The sequence below is a fragment of the Mobula birostris genome, chromosome 14 (genome assembly GCF_030028105.1).
Source record: "Mobula birostris isolate sMobBir1 chromosome 14, sMobBir1.hap1, whole genome shotgun sequence".
In the NCBI taxonomy this organism is placed as follows: domain Eukaryota; kingdom Metazoa; phylum Chordata; class Chondrichthyes; order Myliobatiformes; family Myliobatidae; genus Mobula; species Mobula birostris.
The window spans coordinates 51,183,672-51,208,619 of record NC_092383.1 but is presented as its reverse complement, the minus strand read 5'-3'; the positions used below and the strand labels follow the sequence as shown (position 1 = coordinate 51,208,619).

The 24,948-nt window shown below is 40.0% G+C and overlaps 2 protein-coding genes across 6 annotated transcripts in view; one reads left to right on the top strand and one right to left on the bottom strand.

The window, feature by feature from the left end:
* Nucleotides 1-496: 496 nt before the first annotated feature.
* rps10 (ribosomal protein S10) lies at nt 497-15,619 on the top strand. The gene is made up of 6 exons (XM_072278534.1): nt 497-601; nt 1,257-1,406; nt 2,626-2,800; nt 5,469-5,534; nt 15,037-15,092; nt 15,537-15,619. Exons 2-6 carry the CDS (start codon nt 1,257-1,259, stop codon nt 15,573-15,575), a joined length of 486 nt encoding a protein of 161 aa, XP_072134635.1. The 5' UTR covers nt 497-601; the 3' UTR covers nt 15,576-15,619.
* Nucleotides 15,620-23,255: 7,636 nt separating this feature from the next.
* The window catches only part of ttll1 (tubulin tyrosine ligase-like family, member 1), a 30,416-nt gene continuing 28,723 nt past the window's right edge, over nt 23,256-24,948 (bottom strand). For all 5 annotated transcript variants that reach the window (XM_072278528.1, XM_072278532.1, XM_072278529.1 and 2 more), the window contains one exon: nt 23,256-24,158. In XM_072278528.1, the coding sequence (XP_072134629.1) occupies nt 24,035-24,158 (124 nt within the window). In that variant the 3' untranslated portion in view covers nt 23,256-24,034. The remainder of the gene's footprint in view (nt 24,159-24,948) is intronic.

The following is a 24,948-nucleotide window of genomic DNA, read 5'->3' as shown; positions in this document are numbered from 1 at the left end:
CAGTGAACACTCCAGCCAGTTGATCTGCATGGGTCTTTAGTACTTGACCAGGTACCATTACTGATAACTGCTCATTGCCCAAGCACTTTGCAAATTGGAAACGCAGACATTAGCAATATATTTAAATATAAACATAAACCAACCAAGACTGTCAGGGATCTATCCCCTACCCTATCATGGATGCTGACCCTCTTCTCTCCCTCCTCATTCCCCCTCCCCAACAGGGGCGCCCGCCACACACGACTGTTCATATTTTTCACTTTTTGAACTACAGCTCCCCATTCCTCCTCACAGAAACGCTCCTTCCGCAGTACAAACCCCGCCCTTTCCCCCAGGAAAACCAGAACCAGCGCATCTCCTTCATAATCTGCAGCTGAGGTTGGGCAGTCCGCCTTAATTCCACTATATTTTAGAATTAACCTCCTATTGTAGTTATGATGCCAGTTGCATGCCTGCTGACAAACTATCTTACCAAATAAAAATGTTTGTTTTAAATCAGGCGCTCTGTGTGGACCACTTCCTGACGCCTTTGCAGGAGGAAGAGCGAGCGTGTGCGCATGCTCAGTCTTTCTGTGCTGCGGGTCCATGAGAAGAACTTAAGGTGGGATATGTTGACTGTTCTCATCCGTGGATATCTCCGGCATCCTGATCTATTCCACCCAGAGCAGCTCTGTACTGACTCGTATACGTTGTCTGCATCAGTTCACCCAGTTATTTTCAAAATATATGCGTTCACTGATTGAATTTTGACGTTCATCACTGGCAGTGGAGAGCATTGGGCCTCAGGCTGGATCCTTTCTCGGTGAAAGTTACAGCAGGAACATAATTCTTTAGGACGAATTGTACTTGAAAAATATCCCTTCAACGTTAACCCGTCACCGTTAGTATTGAGAGTTAGTGTGTATGTGTGTGTTTGTTTGAACTTGGAAAAACCCGCCATGTCTGCCGAAGCTACCTAACATAAATTATCCTTCTGTACTTTTTTCGAGTTAGGGGATGTGAGATGACTTGTAAGGACTGTACATAATGTGGCTCATTTACTTTAGATATTTTACTATCAGTGTGGACTTTAGCTTGTTGAACTGCTTTCAGAATGCTAGACTTTTAAGAAGTATTTTCAACTGTAAAGAGTGAAAGCTCAAAAAAGTTACCAAATGGATATAAGTTATTCAATTCATTATCGTGAGATGAGTTAGCAAAAGATTAGATTTGTGTAGTATGCAAATACTAATGAACCTACCTTTGATTTATTTTAGATGTTGATGCCCAAGAAAAATCGTATTGCTATCTATGAACTCCTGTTCAAAGAGGGTGTAATGGTAGCAAAAAAAGATGTGCACATGCCAAAGCATCCTGAGTTGGCGGACAAAAATGTCCCTAATCTGCACGTAATGAAGGCCATGCAGGTATTGTGTTCTGAACTAAAGCTTGGCCAGGTTCAGCTAAGCTTGCTATTTCTAATTTGGCATTAGTGTATTGATTATCTGCACACTTGTTAAGTCTGTTGTCTGTTACTGGGATTGCAGAATAGTGTGTTCTTCCAGTGCCCTTTGATGTGTCTGGTAAACCTTGATTGCCATGCAATGAATTGCATTTAATGTCTTTTTCCAGCAAGTAGTGAAATAGCAATTATTGGGAGTCTTGAGTGTGGCCAAGCTTGCACCTGAAACTGGGATTCAGAATGTCTCTGCATTTCAGCTTGTTTTGACAAACTGAAACAGGTTTATCCATGGAGAAGTTGACGGCTGATGTCATTGTGACACCCCCCCCCCCCCCCCCCCCGTGGTGGCATTTGTGTTTTTTGTTTGTTATCCCACAGTATTTCTGTGACACTGTCCCTGTCCCTTGCAAACATTGCTGACAGGGATCTGTTACATTTCCACGCAAGCATCTGTTACGCTGCATTTCATTACTTGGCTTTCCAATCATGAGGTAACAATTGAGATATCCTGAACTGATGATTGCAATTCATGTTCTATTAGATTGGTGTATGCTTCAATTTTTTTAAAAGATCTATGGAAAGTCCTTAAATCCAAATAATGGATGTGGAGTTTATGATGGGTGCCAGTAATTTTAACTTGTGTAGTCCCTTTAACTTAACAGAAATATCCTATCTTCATTGTTCTTTAAGAAAGGAAAATTCAGTGAAGAAATATTATTTGTAGCAATTTTCAGTTATAAAATAAAATCTGTTCTTAACATTCTAACATTTGTTATTCCTTCAAATGTTTACAGTATCAGATAAATTTGTCCAAATTCAGACATATATTTGCAGTTACAAAAAGGTAGAGTGCATCATGGTAAGAGTATATTTAAAACACTGCAATGACAAAGATAAACTCAAAATCCTCCACTCTATAACCAAAGCTGGTTAGCTGTTTTGTGCTTGATCTGAGTCAGTAATTTTGGAAAGTCTGGTAGTAAGATGCTAAGTTGCACTTAACATTTGGAACAGCGGAATTGGTCCCAGGTTTAATTCCAAATCAGTGTATTTCTGCATTTAATGGTGCATGTTTTTTTTTGGAAACTTCTGGAACTTTATTTTGAAAGGTGAAAGCTTACCATCGGCACTTAAAACTGTTATTAAAAATCTGAAAATTCAATTCTTTTTCTTTCTTGATGAAGTCTTTGAAATCGCGTGGTTATGTAAAGGAGCAGTTTGCTTGGCGACACTTCTACTGGTACTTGACAAATGAAGGCATCCAGTACCTACGTGATTACCTTCACCTTCCCCCAGAAATTGTTCCTGCTACATTACGGCGCCAGACCCGTCCTGAGACTGCAAGGCCGAGGCCTAAAGGTAAAGTTTTTGTTTTAATCCTACAGTTGTCAGAGGTACACCACCTTAGAAAGAATTCTAATTGTATAGTTTGAAGTACTAATTGTGTTGCCTTTGCCTGATATAGAGCCTGACCATCTGCCTTGTTCTACACTGAATAAACCTGAAAGGTTGATATACCAAAAGCCAAACAGTTTTAGCCCTTGTACAAACTGACAAATCACCTAACACCCTTTCACTTGCCAAGTGGTATTGTGTCCACACAAGACACCTTAAATTATTTAAGCTTCCTGTTTTCAAATACAGCTGTGTGCTCACCCCTTTTCTCTGTTCTGTAGCCTTCAAGTTATGTCTGTTGCACTGCTTCTCATCTTTATCATCCTCAAAATCAATTGTCCTACATTGGTAGCTGCGTTTTTACCTGTTTGAGTTATTCCCTGTTACATGCTATTTTACGAAGCTTTTGCTCAACATTCCCTGATATTCCATGCATTATCATCAATATTTGTTACTGTTAGTGTGAGATTGTTTTTGGTTTCTAAATGAGAGTATAATCTTTTTTGGGAAAACTTGTGGTTAAATAAGACCTTTTTAACAAAGACAAAATGGAGATTCTGGGGTAAATTAAAAATATAATTGTATATCCAGAGACTTGGAGGTTTAGTGGTTAAAAGTAATAATGATTTTGTTGATTTCTTTCATGGGCTGCGACAGTTACTACTGAACACATACTGTTATGCCTTGTCTTCAAGCTTAACAAGTCATAAGTGCGTATACAACAAGGTTGCTATTCATCAAGTTCGAAACAGGTTCTCTGCCATTGTTGTACATTACACAGAACAAGCAAATTGTGTTGACATCATAGAAATAACGATTTGTATTTAATTCAGATTATGTCAAAGTTACACAGTAAAAGAGAAAATATTTAACAAGTTGGACAGAACCAATTAAACAATTATAAGCAAATTAGGTCTAGTTTAAGATACTGCAACAATGGAGATAAACTAAAAATTAGCTACTGTAGTTGATATCCAAAATCTTGTTGTGCATGACCTGTAAGTTTCTGAATTAGTAATTTGATGTTCTATAACTGTAAGAAGCTAAGATGTACTTTTAACATCTGGAACAATGAATTGCTCCCAGGTTTAATTCCAAATCAGTCCATTTGTAGGGTAAATGGTCATAATATTACTGTATTGAGGTAGAGAAAACAGTTCTGCAAGTTTGTTCAAGAACTAACTGGTTGGAAGGAAGTAGCTGTTCTTGAATTGGTGGTGTGACTTCAGGCTTCTTTACTTCCTGCTCAGTGGTAGCTGCAAGATGGTCTAGATTTGCCACCTTGAAGTACTGCCTCATGTAGATATTTCCACTGGAGAGGAGAACTTGGTCAGTGATGTATTGGGCATTTCCCTGCATTTCTATTGTCATACCAGTGCAAGCTTCCTGCACACGAGCAGAATTGTAATTTCTTTGCCTTTGCTACCTTCTCTATCTAATTTCAGGAGATCTGCATCTGCTATTTGATTTTTTTGGCATCTGTTTTCTTTTTGGATGCATTAATGGCTGATAATCAATGTAAGCTCACTAACCCCCACAGCAATCCCACTATCCCTCCTCCTACCCTGCTTTCCATAAGGACTGCGTTCTTTCAACTGGTTGCCTAACCATATTTTCATACAGTGTTGAAGTGGGCTATTGTACCCAACTGCTAACCACGATACCCATGTTCCTGTGTTTGTCCATATCACCTTTCCTCTCCATGTACCTGTCCAGGTGCCTTTTCAGTGTCAATGATTTGGATGGCTGATCTTGCTGTTCCAGGTAATCCTGAAGGCAAGTGATGAAGCTCTGCACATTAAAAGGAACTAAATGAATATGTGATCTGGCCAATTCTCCTCAATGTTGACTAAATCTTAGTATCTTTGTATGCTTCCCTCTTAACAGATGTTTTTCCTTCAAGCAGCTGCTCTTGGGTTACTTCCAATGGGTCCTGCCTTATATTATTGAAGTCAGCCTTTCCCAATTTAAAACCTCAACTTTAGGTCTAAACATCCTTTTTTCATGACCATCTTAAAGCTGACTGAATTGTAGTCACTGTTTGCAGGGGCAATTCTAATTTGCACATCCTAGTTCTGTAAAATAGAGTGCAGTTCTCTCCTTATCAGACTCTGCTTTAAAATTCTTCCTTGACCCATCTGAAAGATTCAATCCAATTTAGTCCCTTTACACTAAGGCAGTTTCAGTAAATATTAGGAAAGTTAAAATTGCCCACTGCTTACAACCTTAATGCCATTTGTCTTCATATTTGTTCCAATACAGGCCTATAGTGTAATGTCATCAAAGTGATCCCGTGTTCCTTATTTCTAAGTTCTACCAATACATGTTCATTCAGTGATCTCTCCAGGGCGCAGTCCCCGGGTACTGCAACCCAGCCCTATCCCAACTCCCAGTCATGTCTGGAAAAATTACCGCGAACTCGGAAATGTTTTTTAAAAATTTTAATAATGCGACCAGTGTTAAAGGGAAAATAAACAACAAACACTAGGCCAAACAGGGCCGTTAACTAAAACACTCAAAGGAAAACGAAGCCTACACTTCAGCTGAAAAGAACATCTGAACATCGAGCAACAAATTTATGATGGTAACATTACATGATACCTTTAATGGTAATTTATTATTTTTTTTGCAGGTCCAACTGAGGATCGCCCTCGCCTTCGTGAATCTGACAGAGACAATTACAGACGGGCTGCTCCACGTATGTATTGCAGCTTATTCATCATTAGTAAACCCAAGCAAATGGTTCATGTATAATGCAAACAATAATTGGAGCATATAAACTGAAATAGCAAATGTGTTTCTTTATTGTAAAATCTGAATTTTGCACAGACTTCTGAATACAAGAGTGTGTAACTTGCAATTCTGATAGAACAACACTCTTCCAATCAAGCAATTTGACACGTTCTGAGGGAGAACAGCTGGAAGTGGAAGACAGAAATTTAGTAGGAGTAAAAGCTGACAAAAGTTAGAAAATAGCATAAAACATTTTTGGTTTTTTTGCACAAATTCTATTGCAAGTGGAGTTAATGAGATGGATGAGCTAAAGGGAATGGCTGGGAAATGTTACTTTCTAAACGTTGTGTACAGAGTAATGGTAGATTAACATTTTTCCTTTTTATAAAAACACGATGTAGCAATCCTGAGCAACACAAAATGTTGAAGGAACTCGGCAGGTCAGGCAGCATCTGTGGAAATGAAGAAACAGTTGACATTTTGGGCTGAGACCCTTCAGGGCTGGAAAGGAAGGAGGAAGATCAGAATGAAAAGGAAGGGGATGGAGGACAATCTAGAAAGTGATAGGTGAATCCAGGTGGTTTTGAAAGGTAAAAGAGCTGGCAAAATTGGGATCTTATAGAGGAGAGTGGGCTGTCAGAAAGGGAAGAAGGGGGGCACTGGAGGCAGGTGAGGAGAAGAGGTAAGAGGTCAATGGGGGAGAAGAGGGAACAAATTACCATAAGGAGAAATTGATGTTCATGCCATCAGGTTGGAGGCTGCTTAGACAGAATGGGGTGTGGCTCTTACAACCTGAGAGAGGCAAAAGAGGAGGCCATGGACCGACATGTGGAAATAGGAATTAAAATGGTTGGGCACTGAAATTCCGCTTTTAGCAAATGAAGTGGAGGTGTTCGCCAAAGCGGCGCCTATTTATGTTGAGTCTCACCACTGTACAGGGGGCCGCACTGTGAACAACACATACAATAGAAGTCCAAACAGATTCCCAGGTGATGTGTTGCCTCACCTGGAAGAACTGTTTGGGGCTATGAATGGAGGTAAGGGAGGAGGTGAATGATCAGGTTTGGCATTTGCGGGGATACACTTTTTGCATTTTTTTTAGACAAGGCGAAGCAGGGCATTAAAAAGCCTTGGTTAATGTTGGTTGAAAAATAATTAGGTCTGGGTATTTTCAATTACTCTAATAAGTGACCATAAAGGCTAATATAGTATAGAGTACCAAGATTGCACTGAAGTCTTTTTTAACCAGCTTTTAGCAAGTTTGAGAAAGTTGGCAGAACACAGGGCTACCATCCTGTATATAGTTCTAGGGGATGAAAGTAAAAGAATGAAGATAGTGTATTTATTTGTTGGAACTTTTACTTCAATTGTGAAGGGATAAGTGTTATTGGGAAATTTGGTCTTGTCTACTTCAATTTTAGCAAGACTTTTAATATTGTACATTGCAATCTGGTCAGAGTAACAGACAATGAAATTTGAGGTTGAGTAGCAAATGCAATCTAAAATTGCTTTAGAAGCAGTATGCAATAATTGATATTTTGGTAAGTAGGTTATCTCAAGTTCTCCATGTGGCTTTGTATTGCATTAAAGATTTAATGAGTGTGAGAGCCAGAGTAAAGAAGTTTGCAGATGATACAACATTGTATAGTTGAGTAAGCAGGAAGATGCTCTGGTCATCTACAGTTGTAAGAAAAAGTTTGTGAACCTGTTGTTTTTTTGCATTAGTTACTGTGGTCTCATTTTCCTTTTCGTTTAAGTCACAATAATAGACAAGCACAATCTACCTAAACTAATAACACCCAAGCAATTGCACCTTTTAATGTATTTAGTGAACATATTGTTTAAATATTCACAGTCCAGGCTGGAAAAAGTATGTGAACCCTTGTATTTAATAACTGGTAGAACCTCCTTTAGCAGCAATAACCTTGACCAAATGTTTCCTGTAGCTGCTGATCAGACTTGCACAACAGCGAGGAGGAATTATAGATTGTTCCTGCATTCAAAACTGTTTCAGTTCATCAGTATTTCTGGAAAACCTGGTATGAACAGCCCTCTTCAGGTCATGCTACAGTGTCTCAATTGGGTTAATGTCTGGACTCTGGCTTGTCCATTCCAAAACACTTTTTATTTTCTTTTTAAACCAGTCTGTTGATGATTTATTGGAAAAGTTGCATTGTCCAACTTCTATTAAACTTTGGGTGATAGTCTGCTACCCTGACATTTTCCTGTAAAATATCTTGATACCATTTTGAATTCATTGTTTCCTCAACGCTTGCAAGCCATCCAGGCCCTGAGACAGCAAAGCAGCCCCAAACCTTGATGCTGCTTCCACCATGCTTCACAGTTGGGATGAGGTTGTGGTGCTGGTGTGCAGTGCCCTTCTTCCTCCAAATATAGCGGTGTGCACTTCTGCCAAAAAGTTCAAATTTGTCTCGTCTGTCCATTTAACATTGCCCCGGAAGTGTTCTGGAACATCCAGCTGTTCTTTTTCAAACTTGAAATGTGCAGCAATGTGCTTTTTGGAAAGTGGTGATTTCTTCTGTGGTGTCTTTCCATGAGCGCTAATTCTTGTTCAGTATTTTAGTTACAGTGGACACATGAGCAGAGACTTTTGCAAGTTCTAGAGATTCCTGCGGGTTTTTTGCTGTTACCCTCATGGGTGTTTTTCATCCTCCTTCAGCATTACACGTTGTGCTCATGGTGGGCATTTAGCAGGATGCCCATTCCTTGGGAGAGAAGCAACTGTACTGAGTTTCCTCCATTTGTAAACGGTTTCTCTTACTGTGGACTGTTGAGCACTTGGGTCATTTGTAGCCTTTTCCAGCTTCATACATTTCTACAATTCTTATAAAAGTCCTCTGAGCATTGTTTTGATTGAGGCATGGTGCACATAAACAGATCTTTCTTGAAGAGCAGGATCTGTCAGTAATCTGTTAGTGTCTTTTTTTCCATAGTGCAGGGCACCTCTACAATCCACACCTCCAATCTCATCTCATTGATTGGAACACCTGACTCCAAATAGCTTTTGTAGAAGGCATTCTGCCAGAGATTCACATACCTACTGTGATTTTTTTAAAATGGTGAAATCAGTATTGATGACAAGTATTATTTCAATTCAGAGAATTCTGAGCAAAGCATTTGCAGAAGTTAGCAAGGGTGTGGAATATATAATAGTGTTGTGGTGGAATAGAGTAACCTTGAAGGTTGTCCACATAACACATTTAAAGTCTTCCTTTCAGTAACCAACACAATACAAGAATTGAGAAGTTATGATGAAACTATAAATATCCAACTTTGATGTCTGCATGTAGATTGGGGGAGGGGGGCACTACAGAAAAAACGTCATTGCATAGGAAAAGATACAAAATCAATTTACAAAGAATAAATTTTGTCTGTGAGAAAAGACAAATGTTAGAGGTTTTTTGTTGGAAGAGAGTCTGAGGGGAGAATTGATTAAAGCATAAAAATATCTGAAGTATCTCTGAGTTGGGCCCGTGAAGCCTACAGAACCATTCAGTTTACTTTAGCACATGTCAAAAGCCAATGGGCATAGATTTAAAGAACTTTTGAAAATTTAGAGGGTAGGTGAGGAAACTTCAGGTAAATATTTATAGAGTACTTTTGGAATTTTGAGCAAATAGTGGTAAGAACCTTGACAGTATCTGGGATTTGACTCCTATGTCTTACAGATTACAAGAGGATAGATCAAGGGGATGCAGCAGATGTTGTATATTTGGCCTTTCTGAAGGCCTTTGACAAGGTGCTGCACATGAGGCTCCTTACCAAATTAAGAGCCCATGGTATTACAGGAAAGTTACTAACATGGTTGGAGCATTGGCTGGCCGATAGGAGACAGCGAGTGGGAATAAATGGGCCCTTGTCTGGTTGGCTGCTAGTGACTAGTGGTGTTCCACAGGGGTTGGTGTTGTGACGGCTTCTTTTTATGTTGTGTGTCAATGGCTTAGATGATGGAAGAGATAGTTATGTTTCCAAATTTGTCGGTGATATGAAGATTAGTGGAGGGGCAGGTAGTGTTGAGGAAACAAAGCTGTGGAAGGACTTGGATAGATTAGGAGAATGGGCAAGAGAGTGGCCAATGGAATACAGGGTTGGAAAATGCATGGTCATGCACTTTGGTAGAAGAAATAAATGTGCAGACTATTTTCTAAACGGGGAGAAAATCCAAAAATCGGAGATACAAAGGGACTTGGGAGTCCTTGTGCAGAACACCTTAAAGGTTAACTTGCAGGTTGAGTCGGTGGTGAGGAAGGAGAACATTTATTTCAAGAGGTCTGGAATACAAGAGTAGGGATGTGATGCTGAGGCTTTATATGGCACTGGTGAGGCCTCAACTTGAGTATTGTGAACGGTTTCGTGCTCCTTATTTATGAAAAGATGTGCTCGCTTTGGAGAGTATTCAGAGTAGGTTCACAAGGATGATTTTCGGAATGAAAGAGTTTAATGAGGGATGTTTGGCTCTGAGCCTGTGCTCGCTGGAATTTAGGATGAGGGGGGTTCTCATTGAAACCTTTCAAATATTGAAAGGCCTGGATAGAGTAGATGTGGAAAGGGTGTTTTCCATGGAGGAGTCTAGGACGAGAGCACAACCTCAGGATGGATTTAAAACAGTTGTGGAGAAATTTCTTTAGCCAGACGGTGGTGGATTTGTTATTACAGGCAACAGTGGAAGCCAGGTCATTGTGTGTATTTAAGGCAGAGATTGTTGGGTTCTTGAATGAACATGGCATCGGAGGGTATCGGGAGGCAAAGGAGGGGGGGGGTGGGGAGAGGATCAGCCATGATTGAATGATGGAGCAGACTCAATAGACCAAATGGCCTCATTCTGCTCCTCTGTCTTATGAATACAAATCTGCACCTTGGATGTTAGCTCTTCTGAAGCAGCTTGATCGTTTTATTATGGATAGAGCATTGGTTGATGGGCAGGAGGCAAAGAGTGAGAATAAAGGGAGCATCTTTTTGATTGGCTGCCGGTGACTAGTGGTGCTCCACAGGATCAGTGTTCACACTTTTCTTGTTTTATGTCAATGATTTGGATAGCAGAATTGAGGCCTTTGTGGCCAAGTTTTTGGATGATACAAAGATAAGTTGAGGAGTAGGTTGTGCTAAGGAAGTAGGGAGTTTGCAAAAGGATTTCAACCGATTAGGAAACTGAGCAAAGTGGCAGATTGAATACAGTTTTGGGATGTCCATGGTCTTGCATTTTTGTAGAAGGAATAAAAGCATAGATTATTTTCTAAATGGGGAGAAAATTCAAAAATCCAAAATGCAAAGGGACTTAGGAGACCTTGTGCAGGATTTCCTGAAGGTTAACTCGCGGGTTGAGTCGATAGCGAGGAAAGCGAATGGCATTGTTGGCATTAATTTCGAGAGGACTAGAATATAGAAACAAAGATGAAATGCTGAGGCTTTATAAGGCAACGGCGAGGCCTCACTTGGAGTATTGTGAGCAGTTTTGGGTCCCTTATTTAAGAAAGGATGTGCTGACATTGGATGGTGCCCAAAGGAGATTCACGAGAATGATTCCGGGAATGAAAGGCTTATCATATGAGTGGTGATTGATGCTTCTGGGCCTTGCTGGAATTTAGAAGAATGAGGAGGGATCTCATTGAAAGCTATCGAATGCTGAAAGGCCTAGATACAGTGAATGCGGAGAGGGTGTTTCCAATGGTGGGGACTCTAGGACTGTAGAGCACAGCCTTAGAATAGAGGGATGACCATTTAGATAGGAGGAATTTCTTTAGCCAGGGGGTGGTGAATCTGGAATTCATTGCTGTAGGCGGCCTGGAGGCTAGGTTATTGGGAGTATTTAAGGCAGTGGTTAGTAGGTACACACAAAATAATCTGCAGGTGCTGTGATCAAAGCAACACTTTCAGTACGCTGGATGAACTCAGCAGTTCGGGCAACATCAGTTAGAAATGATGAGTCGACGTTTCGGGCCAGAACCCTTTGTCAGGACTGAAGAATGAAAGATGGGGAAGGATTTGAAGAATACTTGTAGCTTCAGTTGAAAGACCAGTAATTTGAAAGACAAAGGGGTGGACGAGGGGAAGTGTTGACATCATCGGTTCTTGATTAGGGCGTTAAAGGTTACGCGGGAAAAAAGGCAGGATTAAGGTGGAAAGGAATGTGAATGAGCCATGAAGAAATGGTAGAGCAAGTTCTGATCGAGATCGAATGGCCTAGTTCTGCTTGTATGTCTTGTGTTCTTATGGACTTAGAATAATATATTATTTTGTGTCGAGTTACAGAATTTGGGTTTCCAGCATCTCCAATTTTTGAAGCTTCCTTTTCTAGTTGGTGTCTATTTTTGAGCCTTTGCAGTGGGTGCCTATGGAAGTGAGACAAAGGGTGTAGTGTGTGTGTACTGCGTAGGTAAAGAATGAATGGATGTTGGAGGTGTGATTTCTGAAGTGTCAGGAGTTCCTGATAAGATTGTAAGGAGGTAGCCAACATATTTTGCCATGCACTTTGTATGTTAGTTCAAAAGACAAGGTCTTGCCACTGTCCTTTATTCTTACTCAGGGTCTGAGCTAGTTGGAAACTTTTAAAAATGTGTGGAAATTTTACAACATATAAGTCTGGTAATAAATCTGCTTCAGATGTTTGAACAGTAAAATTGCTATGCTGTTTGTATTTATAGAAACAGTTTGTAGTTGTTGGGTGATTCTTTCCTGATCTGGTCACTTGAGTGCATCAGATTCCAATTGGTGTCAGATGAGTGAAAATTTGATTTGTTAACATTGAGTGCTAACTTTAAAATGGAAATTTTTGTCATTTCAATGGATACAATTTTCCTCAATTCTGAAGAAGATTCCTTTGATCAATTTGTATCATTTTACTATGTGAGGCAAAATTCCATAATACCTGTTCCACAAATGGGGTTGTTGCTAGGCAGCTTAAAATTGCAGTTTGCTTTGTTATAAATGTTTTAAGCTAAGTCAAGATACTGCTGCATGGATTATTTTCAGAACATTGGGTGATAAGTCATTGAAAATTCTTTCATATTGCACAATCTAAAGGGTTTCCCTGAGGTTTCTGGTTCTTATTGCAGTCACCATAGGGTGGGCCTAATGTACATTTTCATTAAATTTTGGGCTTGTGCCCAGCATCCATATAAGCTTTGCATTGTAGCTTCCTGCTTGAAGTTTGTGGCTGTAGTTCAGCTTTAATGCAGCTACGTTATGGAAGTTTCTCCTTTGTTGTAAGTTTTTTGAAATTTCAAGATAATTAGTGCAGAATTTAAACAGATGCAATTCAGAAAAGTGTGAAGTGATTCACTTTGGAAGGTCAAACTTGAAAGCAGAATACAGGGCTAATGGCAGAACATGTTGTGTTGGCTTTCATTAGTTGCGGGATTGAATTCAGAGCCTGTTCTGGTTGCCTCATTATGGAAAGGATGTGGAAGCTTTACAGAGGGGGCAGAGGTGATTTGAGATGCTCCCCAAATTAGCGTGCATGTCTTGTGAGGGTACGTTGAGTGAACTAGGGCTTTTCTCCTTAGTGGAGGAGGATGAGAGGTGACTTGATAGAGGTAAATAAGATGCAAGACATAGTGGACAGCCAGAGACGCTTCCCAAGGCTAATGTTAGAGGGCTTAAGTTTAAGATGTTTGGAGGAAAGTATGTGGAGATGTCAGGTATATTTTTAAGAGCAGCAAGTGTGTGGAACGTGCTGCCAGTGGTGGTGGTAGTAGAGGCAGAAACAATGGACGCAAGGATGAAAGAATAATGAAGAGCTATGTGGGAGGAAAAGGTTAAAGAGACAGTACAACATAGGCTGAAGGGCCTGTGCTTAACAGTCCTATGTTCAAAAAGGAAAACTAGCAAAGACTTTCACATCCAGCAGCTGAGGGAGGATGGAATCCTCCAGCAGATAGTTGCTTCAGATTACAGCATTGTGTTTTCTTGTGGACTTTGCATCCAATAGTTATCTCTGCTAGTGTTACTGATTCTCAGCTGATTACTTGATTTAGTTGGACTGGTGTTTATTGCTTGGTGTTTCCTGCAGATTTGGGTCATTAACGATTTAACCAGTGTTTTCTGCTTGGGTTGATGGTGATGTTGCAGTCAGGTTTAAAGTTGCCTTTCTGGCAGATGGGCAAATATGAGGAGCAGCACTGAACAACATTTTTGTGCTGCTGTACGCTATTGTTCCTTCATAAGGTGTGGTATGGGTGACATTACTGTCATCTATTTTTTTTACATGAAAGGTTTAGTTCAAGGCAGAGTGCAATTAACTACCATAGCATTTATATAAGTCTAGTGTCACATTGATCAAATGGTAAAGTTAGCAGATTTCTTTCGCATGTTAATCATAAGAATTCTTAATGATAGTTTAAGGTATCATCATCTTATCCAATACTAACTGGATTTAATTCTCACTGGGTTTTCAACTGGTCTTCTGATTAATTTCAGTTTTTGTATTCTTGTGAACTTTTACTATTTCACAGGAGCTAGTGTATCTCCCCTTAAACTTGTTTGTTTGTTGAGGTACAGTATGGAATACACCCTTCCCTGCCCTTTGAGCTGTGCTGCCCAGCGATCCCCAATTTCACCCTAGCCTAACCACGGGACAATTTACAATAACTAACCAACCTACTAACTGTTACCTCTGGACTGTGGGAGGAAGCCGGAGAGAAAACACGTGGTCACGGGGAGAATGAAAAGCTCTTTATGGGCAGTGGGGGGAATTGAACCTGGGGTCGCTGGTACTGTAAAGTGTTGTGCCAACCACTATGCTATCATGCTGAATCCAGTATTTTGTATTCATCTTATTAAGTATAATTACTTTGAGCTTTTTAAAAGAAATTGTGTTTGGTTTTTTGAAGTACTACTTGAGAGTCACAATTGAGTACTGGTCTCCTTACTTGGGGAAGGATATACTGGCTTTGGGGGCAGTGCAGAGGAGGTTCACCAGGTTGCTTCCAGAGCTGAGATGGTTAGGCTACAAGGAGAGATTGAGTTGCTTGGGACTACTCGCTGGAATTCAGGAACATAAAATTATGGGAGGGATAGATAGAGGCAGGAAAGTTGTTTCCGCTGGTAGGTGACACTGGCATTAGAGGTAATAGTCTCACGATTTAGGACAGAGATGAGGAGGAATTGCTTTTCCCAGAGAATGGTGAATCTGTGGAATTCTCTGCCCAATGAAGCAATGGAGGCTACCTCAGTTTTAAGACAGGGTTTGATAGATTTTTTGCATAGGAGGGGAATTAAAGATTATGGGGGTAAGGCTGGTAGGTGGAGGTGAGTCCATGGCCCGATCAGCCACGATCTGATTGAATGGCAGGGCAGGCTTGATGGGCCAGATGGACTACTACTATTTCTTATGTATTATAGATTTGGGGATTGGCTTTAAAATATGATTTAATGAAATCTGCATGTTTTAATTCATTTGACTAAGCAAAAGTTTTTTTTTAAAAAAAACATCCATTTGATTTTTCTAGTTGGATCAGACAAGAAGGCTGAAGCTGGTGCTGGTGCAGCCACAGAATTCCAATTTGTAAGTTTTTAGTTTTTGTTTTTTTTAGGGACAAGTGATTTTAAAATGTACTGGTCTAGTTCCTTGAAAGTAACATCATATCTTGCCATCTACGTGAAATTTAAATTATCTGCATTGTTACAGCTGTTAAAAATTAATTTTTGGTATATATATATTTATCTGTGCCCTTTTAATTATACTGAAGTATTTCATAATTATATTTATTTCTTTAGTAGATTAATACAATCATCTAATAAAGTAAAATCAGATTTGTGAAACAACAGCCTTTTGCATGATTTGAATAGATTGCATTCTCCAAACATTGAATGGGAGAAGTTAGTAAATTGCCATTTATTTATTTTTTTTCTTCCAAATGTTCTTGTATCAATTAGCGGTTAGTATTTTCCTTGGCAATATCTGGGGATTGATTACAAATTGCCAACTGTTTTATTGTTTGTTTTACAGAGAGGTGGATTTGGCCGTGGACGTGGGCAGCCTCAGTAAATGTGCACAACCTGTTCTGTAAAATAAAAGTCAGTTGAAATGTATTAGAGATCCACGTTTATTCTTTATACTTGGACTAGTTTGTTTTGGATTAGCTGTTTATGGTTTTGCATAAGATTTTTATCTTTTGCCATTTTGATTGTGGGGAGCCAGTGCAGTTCGTGCAAGTGAACGTGCTTGGCTTTTATTCTGGACAGAGTAAATGGATTTTAATGAACAAATACATTCACGTCATTTTTGTGGACTCTCAATAAGTGATTGCAAATCAATCAGTAAGGCATAACTTAGAATATGGTCTTGATGCTAAAACAAAAGAAGCAAGCGTTCAGCTTGGATATACTGTATATGAGCATTCCCAAATGAACACTATATATGAATGATCTGAACTTTGATATATAATAAAATGGGGGCTGTAGAAAGTGTTCAGTAAATCAGGCAGCATCTGGAAAGAGAAATAGTTGGTGTCAGTGACCCTTCAATTAAACTTGGAATGAGAGAAAACAAATTATTAAGGTGGAGGAGGGGTGGATGTAACAAAAAGAACTTAACCGGATGAGGCCTGAGTAGCTTTGGAGCTGAGTTGTAACCAGAGGAGTTAAGGGGAAAGAACAGGATTTTTTGAATGAAGGCAGTAGACACCGTCTGCAGAATGGAGTTAGAGAGTAATCACAAAATGCAATATCTACAGACTGGAAGGTTACTGAATGTTCTATGATAATGGAACAATGATTGACCTGTCGGGCAGATTCTGTAGCCTTGAGTTTTGCGATACCATAATCTCGTTGTTTTGAACAATGATAATGTTCTGTTACACACACACTTGTGTTCATTCTAACTGTCCTTTTTCATTAGCTTTTATGAACAAAAGACCAAATTCTTTCACCCCTAACTGCCCTCATTTAGAGTATATCTCTTGGGTAACCCTGTCCTCTTTATGAGACTGCCTTTGTCTTGTCTATCCTCTCTGCAACTTGATGCTAACTTTTTCCTTCCATTCTGATGAGGGTTCATTGATTAAGAAACATGAACTCTCGTGTTTTGACAGATGCTGCATGACTTGCTGTTTCCAGCATTTCCTATTTCAGACAAACAGCATCTGCAATGCCAGACATTTTGTACTATTAAAATGCTGCCTCAGATTGGCAGAAACTGAACTGAAATAGTCAGAGGCTCTTGGGTGTTTCAAGCTTATTTGACGTCACTTATGTCAATATTTACCCGAGTACTGCGCCTGAACTGAAGATTCAGAATCAGATTTTTTATTTCTGACTTGGATGGCTTAATTTGTTTTCAGCAGCAGTACAGTGCAAAGACAAAGTACAAAATAACTAGTTAAAACAAATGACTTCTGAATTGTATGGAGCTCATTGGGTTCCTGTACTTTGTAATGGTACTAATGAGAATACAGGATGTCCTGGATGATGAAGGCCCTTCGTAACAGATGCTTCCCTCTTGAGGCCCCACTCCTGAAGGTGTTCTCTGCTGGTGAGGGTTGTATGTGTAATGGAGCTGGCTGAGTCTGTAATCCTCTGCAGCCTTGTGTGATCTTGTGAATTGATAATACCAGGCTGTGATGCAGCTAGTCAGAATGTTCTCCACCCTACATCTACATAGCAAATCTAACAAAAGTACCACCCCTAGCCTGCTTTCTACACATTTGCATCAATGTGCTGGGCCCAGGATAGATTATCTGAGATGTGAAACACCCAGGAATTCATAGCTGCGCACCCTTTTTCCACTGCTGATTCATTGAGGAATGATGTGCTTGTTCTTCCAACTTTTCCTTGCTGAAGTTCTTTGGCCTTGCTGACATTGACTGCACAGCTGTTGTGACACTACACAACCAGCTGATTTATCTCAGTCCTATATAACTGCCTTGTTGCTGTCTTACATTTTACCAATAATAGTTTGTGTTCCAAATAACAGTTTAGTGTTAGGTGGCTTCTGGCCTTACTGGGGCTGTTGTCATTGTCTTTATTTTTGGGAGTTCTTAATTTATCTGCTTGTGATTTATCTTTGCAATCACTGCAAATGTTCTCCCCACCAGATATCTGCAGTCTTCTCCTTTACATTCTCACTCTTTGAAATTTTCCACCATCAGCTACATAATTCTTGTGCTGCGACTACCACTCTGCAGGGATAAATCTGAAGAAATTCTGTATGTTCTTGCACTATTAGAACAACAGACCAATTTAACATCCTTGTTATGTTTAGTTTCCAATGTTTAATTTTTATTTCATGAGCATAATTAACATACATTGGCAGACTTTAAATATGTATATCTAGAAGCCCTGCATGTAAATAAATATAAGTTGAGGAAACAAACTATTAACATTGGAACACACACGAAATGCTGGAGGTACTCAGCAGGCCAGGCGACATCTATGGAAAAAAACTGAGAAATCATGATTAGTTATCAATGTTGGGCCAGTTGCATGGACAAGTAAATGGGAGATGTTGAAAATGACAACATGAAGTATTTGGTAAAGAGTTCAGTCTGACTGAGTACAAATAATCTAAGTTACTATAAGGTGAATTGTCTTCCACAAGTCGTTGATCATTTGTGTAATGCAAAAAGAATATCTGGGTGGCCACACAATTTTTAAGAATCTCTACTTGTGAGGCAAAGGGAAACCAACAGCAGACTTAACACCAGCTTTGATTGACTTGGATGTTTATAGCCAACATTCTTTGTTCAAGTAGGAACACTACTTTGCAAAAATTCCTAAGTTTGCTCTCTGCCAATCAAAACTCGTCGAGGATAACTGATTTTGTTTTGCATGGTTATTGATAGTTGGCCCTTTTGAGGAAACAAATGTCTGGCAAAGTGTTTGGAATCGGTAATGGCGTAACAAGGATCCAAAGGAAAGGTGCAGATGCAGGTTATCCCATATCCAAAATCTGATAATCTCAGAAATCTTAAATTTTTAGAGTGCAACATAATGTCACCAATGGAAAATTTTGCAAGGTGCTGGGAAGTTCCCTCAGACAGTGTGTAGGTCTAAACATCATAAGAGTTTTGTGGAGTGACTTCACATGCATAATGAACAGAAGTTAATTAAAAATAGAAAAACACTGCATGAAGTAAAAATTGGATATCTTCATTATGTTGGGGAAAAAAATGGATCTGTCTATGAATTCTGCTTAATAGTATGCTGATGATCTATCATGAACTGAAAGTTGAAGGTAATTGTGAATATTCAGCAAGTTGATTGCAGAAATGTTAAGGCATTAAATTTTTAACGATAAGCATAACAGCTTGCAAGTCCAACTTGCACAGCAATGACAGTGGCGCCTCCTTTCATGATAAACTGAATGCCATCTATGCACGATTTGATGCATGTGACATCAAAGAAAGCCTCTTCCCCGAGGAACAGGCATCCTCTGGCCGCAGCTGAGATGAGGGGGGTCTGAGCCATGGTAAACCCAAGCAAAGCTATGGGCTGGAGAGCACACCTGGTGCTGAGGAACTGCGGATCAACGAACAAAGTTCTTAGCAGATGACTTTAACATCTCTTTAAAGCAATCTGTCCTTGCAGGCTTCAAGGCAGCCACAATCATTCTGGTGCTGAAGAGAGCAAAGGTAACTGGCCTAAACAACTACTGCCCATGTGGCACTACCTTCAATTATGAAGTGTTTTGAGTGGCTGGTAATGGGTCACATAAATGCCACCTTCCAGCTACATTGGACCCTTTCCAGGTTGCCTTCTGGTGCACTGATACCATAAATTTGGTCCTCCACAGTGTCTTGTCCTACCAAGAAAATAATGCCTCACATGCAAGGATGCTGTTTGGCATTTTAATGCTATCATTGCTCAGAAGTTAGTGAGTAAATTGTCTTCAATAGAAACCAACACTCCTCTCTAACTAGATCTTGAACTCCTTAACAGAAAGATCCCAGTCAGTCTTGAGATGGCAGCAAGATCTCAAGCTCCATCACACTGAGCACTAGTGCACCCCAGGGCTGTATGCTCAGGCTGCTTCTGTTCACACTGAAAACATGTGACTGCATTGCTAGATTCAGCTGAATCTTATCATCGAGTTTGCTGATGATCCAACAGTGCTTGGCCTCTTCAGCAATAGTACTGTATATGGATTTCAGCAAGGCATTTGATAAGGTAGCCCATACAAGGCTTATTGAGAAAGTAAGGAGGCATGGGATCCAAGGGGACCTTGCTTTGTGGATCCAGAACTGGCTTGCCCACAGAAGGCAAAGAGTGATTGTAGATGGGTCATTCTGCATGGAAGTCTGTGACCAGTGGTGTGCCTCAGGGATCTGCTCTGGGACCCTTACTCTTTGTGATTTTTATAAGTGACCTGGATGAGGAAGTGGAGGGATGGGTTAGTAAGTTTGCTGATGTCACAAAGGGTGGGGGTGTTATGGATAGGGTGGAGGGCTGTCAGAGGTTACAGCAGAACATTGATAGAATGCAAAACTAGTCTGAGAAGTAGCAGATGGAGTTCAACCCAGGTAAGTGTGAGGTGGTTCATTTTGGTAGGTCAAATATGATGGCAGAATATAGCATTAATGGTAAGACTCTTAGCTGTGTGGAGGATCAGAGGGATCTTGGGGTCGGAGTCCATAGGACGCTCAAAGCAGCTCCGCAGGTTGACTCTGGTTAAGCCATACGGTGTATTGGCCTTCATCAATCATGGAATTGAACTTAGGAGCTAAGAGGTGATGTTGCAGCTATATAATAGGACCCTGGTCAGACCCCACTTGGAGTACTGTGCTCAGTTCTGGTCGCCTTACTACACGAAGGAGGTGGAAACCATAGAAAGGGTGCAGAGATTTACAGGGATGTTGCCTGGATTGGGAAGCATGCTTTATGAAAACAGGTCGAGTGAACTCTGCCTTTTCTCCTTGGAGCGATGGAGGTGTATAAGATGATGAGATGCATTGATCGTGTGGATAGTCAGAGGCTTTTTCCCAGGGCTGAAATGGTTGCCACAAGAGGACACAGGTTTGAGGTGCTGGGGAGTAGGTACAGAGGAGATATCGAGTAAGTTTTTTACACAGAGAGTGGTGAGTGCGTGGAATGGGCTGCCTGCAACGGTGGTGGAGGCGCATACGATAGGGTCTTTTAAGAGACTTCTGGATAGGTACTTGGAACTTAGAAAAATAGAGGGCTATGGGTAAGCCTAGTAATTTCTAAGGTCGGGACATGTTCGGCACAACTGTGGGCCGAAGGGCCTGTATTGTGCTGTAGGTTTTCTATGTTTCTAATAATAAGTTGGCATACAGAGAGGATGTTGAAGGGCTTGTCAAATGTGTGAGCAGCAAGCTGAGTTTCAATTTGGACAAAAGTGATGAATGTGGACTTCAGGAAGGCAGGCTGATCACTCTGCATTGCACATCAATGGCTCTGCATAGACAGTTAACAGCACAAAGTTCCTTGCTGTGCACATATGGATGATCTAACCTAGACCCACATTTCCTCATTAGACAAGAAGGAACAACAGCGTCTACTATTTCTGAAGAGATTAAGGCATGCAAGGCTCCCTGTCCCATTTTCTACAGGAGCACCATTGAGTGTGTCATGTCTGGCTACATAACTGTGTGGCAAAGAGGCTGCAAGACCCTAAAGGGAATAGTTAAACCTGTTGAGAGGATCACTGGGGCTCTCCCTGCCCCTCCCCACCCCCATCTGTGACATTTACTGGGAGCTGTGATGGGATCCTAAATTACCCCTATGAACTGTGTTTTTGAGGAGGGAGAGAGAGGGAGTTATTTCATACTGACTTGGTTGTAAAAAAGAAAGAGATGTGGGACTGTCACTTTAGGGAACGAGAAAGAACTGGTTAACTTGGATTTCGGGTGAAGTGGAGATAGCATCAAGCAGCTCGTAAGTTGCTATGGTGACTGAGGGCGTTATTAAATGGACAATTGATGTTATGATTTTCAGTATGTTGTTGATACTTCTTCAAGGACTTTTTGCCTGCTTGCATTTCTTCAGAGAGAGAGAGGAAGGAGGAGTTATTTGAGTGACAGTTGATGCTCAGCACGGGAAGATAAAATAGGAGGCCAGATGACACAGACCTCGGACACGTGTTCTGGACACTGAATGAGCATTATTGTGACCCCAGGAAAAGTGGGTTTTGGAGGATTGATCAGGTGGATCGATCCATCGCTCTTGCAGTGGAAAGAGGAAAAGGATTGACTGGTGGGGAGTTGTCCATGTGTCCATCCTCACCTGGGGGATAGCTCCACCACAGAAAACAGGTCCCCTTTGTTAAAGTCACAGTTGGTGACTTCTGAAGGATTCCGAAGGACAACGGAAAGATTGATGGCGTCAGCTCACCTGAAGACTCAAATCTCTCCCCCTCTCCATCACTACTCAATACCACAAACTGAACTTTACTCATCATTGTAACACTGTATCTTTTTACCCCTAGATTTAAAGAAGCTTGGTTTCTCATACATATATTTCCACACTTACTGATATACTTATATAATCATTACTAACCTGTTTGATTTATCTACATTTGTATTACTGTATTGCATAGTTACTAATAAATATTATTAGTTAATAGCAATACTAGACTGCAAAATGTTTTCCATCTCTGCTGGTTCTTTATTCCTGTCCCGGGGTTCGTGACAGAGCATTTACAGACCAAGTGCCCAAAGCATTGTTGAGAATCCTCACCACCCATCCCACAATCTTGTTGACCCACTACCATCAGAAAGGAGGTACAGAAACATCAGGACTAGGACTGCCAGACTGTAACAGTTTCTTCCCTCTGGCTGTGACCCTGCCACCACAAAGGTCTCAACACTAGGTCAACATACTGTATACTGTGCTACTTGCATTTTGATTTGTATTTTATTAACTTATGGTAATGTTTTGGTTTATGCGCTGTGTGTGTTAACGTTTTGTTGGTGCGCTACGGGCAGAAGAAAGTTTCATTTGGGTGTACGTGTATAGGTAAATAACAACTGGAATTTTAACAAAGCGTCTGCTAATCACAGCAGAAAAATTCACTGAGTTTGTGAAGATAATTGATGAAAATCTAACAGAATAAGTCTACAATGCTGATTGGTTTTTGTACTTTAAATAAAACTTAAAAGTAAGTAAAATACAGTGTACCGTAACTTTTTAATCAAAGCATTGTGTCATAGGTGGAGACTAAAAGTCTGCCGTTGTTTGTTGTTCAACACTGATTTGGGTATCCTCTCGCAGCTGCTGTGCTGCTTTTGTTACCCTGCATACATTATATTTTCATTATATAAATGGTACGTAATGCTTTTTACTATTAAGTAAAAACAAGTTTAAGATAAAGACAGTTTACTGGTAGCACACAAATTCAGTCAGAAATGATGGCGATCCCAAGCTATCTCAATACACTCCAAAATCTGAAACACTTCCAGCTCCAAGCTTTTTGGATAAGGGGTAATTAAACCTCCACTGTAAACGCTCAGCAAGTCATGGCCTTAGAATGGAAACTACTTCAGGTTGACTATCTTTCATCTAAATAAAGAAAATTTGGAAATCAAAACGTTATTAAATTGTGAGAGGGGGAATGAACAACGGCTGATGTGTGCAGACTGAGAATATGACCAAGTGATGTCAACTGAAAGGGGCGGTGAAAGCTGTTTACTCAATTGTGTGTAATTTTCTTTCAAATAATGTATAGTAGGTAAATAGGGGTGATATTCAGTGCTGGAAAAACAACTTCACAATTCAGTAACTATTTGCAATGTAAACAATTGACCAGAGTTTAATAACTATCGTCCTAGTTGTATAAGGAATACAAAACATTACCAGGCACGGTATTTAATAAGGTACATTATGGTTGCAAATAAATAAACACTGTAAATTCAAAGCACAATTCCGGACATCTTCATGATATCCTAGTAGATTTCAACAGTAGTCATGGGTAAAAGACCAAAGCCATTAGTGTTGCTACCAAGAAATCTTTTAAAACTTGTAAAATACCAGCAATGGTTTAGTAGAATTTGAATAAATTCCTCAGTCTCTAACTCCAGTATGGTAGTTACATATAAGATAACTTCAGTCCTCTAGTTTTCATTACAAAAGGTACTATGGTAGGAACAACCACCCAAACCTTGAAAGGGTCAGTATACCAGCCTCAAAAAAGACTGGGTAATTGTCATGTCACATGCAAACTGAGTATTTATTTCATGTCAGATTTGACATTTTGCAATGTTGGCTTAATTAGTTACTTCACTGATGAGGGTTTGCAGCATCATAGGCCACCTGCTCACTTATGTCATTTTAAAAACAAAAAATACACTAAGCTAATGATATAGCACATTTACAAATAATTTGATGCTTGCATAGTCTTTTACACAAGATTTGAGTGGGCAGATGGTCTGGTATTCAGGAAGGATGCATTGTCTTTTTATGACATTAATACTGTAACTGGAATGGCATTGTACGACATGAAAATGAGGATAAATAAGAGCATCATTTTGAATATTTGTGCATCAGTTTAGTTTATTTCCAAGTTGAAAAGGGCTTCCTGGTATCTTTCTGTCGAATGCCTTTATTCAAAGCAAGTCCCAACCGTGGTTTTCCTTCATATTCCATGCCTTCAGTTTGTGCCAACTCTTCATCATATCTATAGGAAGAAGAGGTCCAAAATGAGTAATTATTTTGAAACATTGCCCAAAGTTGTAATTTAAAAAAAAAATCAGGTTCTGTTATCCAAGCATAAAGCTGAGCTACTGTGTTTTGGACATTGTTGCTTAAACTAATAGCATTGACTTCTCAACAGTCTGGGCAGTATCCATTGCATGTTAATTTACGTACATAATTTGAACCAAATGGAACATTTACTTCCAACTGGCAATTTAAAACAATTTCAAAAAATGCTGTAGATGCTGAAATTGACATTCTGTGAATGTCCCCTATCTGAGATTGTTGAACTGCATTGTTGAGTCTGGAGGTTGGGATGTTTGGATTCTGTTTTTCACACCTGAGCTGCGTTAGGACAGTGGACAAAAGCAAAGTCAACTGTCAGAATGGGATAGAGATTTTGAGGAAGCAGTGATAGTTTGTGTTGTTTACAGAATAACTGGAGATAATTCCTTAATCACTCATTCTGCATTTGCTGGCAACATCATGAATGGTGAATATATTTTATTGTGTCAGAAATGCAGGTGACATTTCTGCTACATCAGGAGTCCTCACTGAATGGCAGGATTGGAAGTCTACCCCGCCTCCCCAATACTGATCAAAGATAGTTTCTTGACAAAAGTACTTGAGCCTTCCAAACCACTTAAAGTACTTGATAATTTGGACAAGTGCAAAATATCACTTGGCTTACAGGTACTGTTCTGCACAAAGTTAATATTGTCATCCAGAAATGACTATTCCAATTATTAATCACTGTAGATTGATGAAGAGAA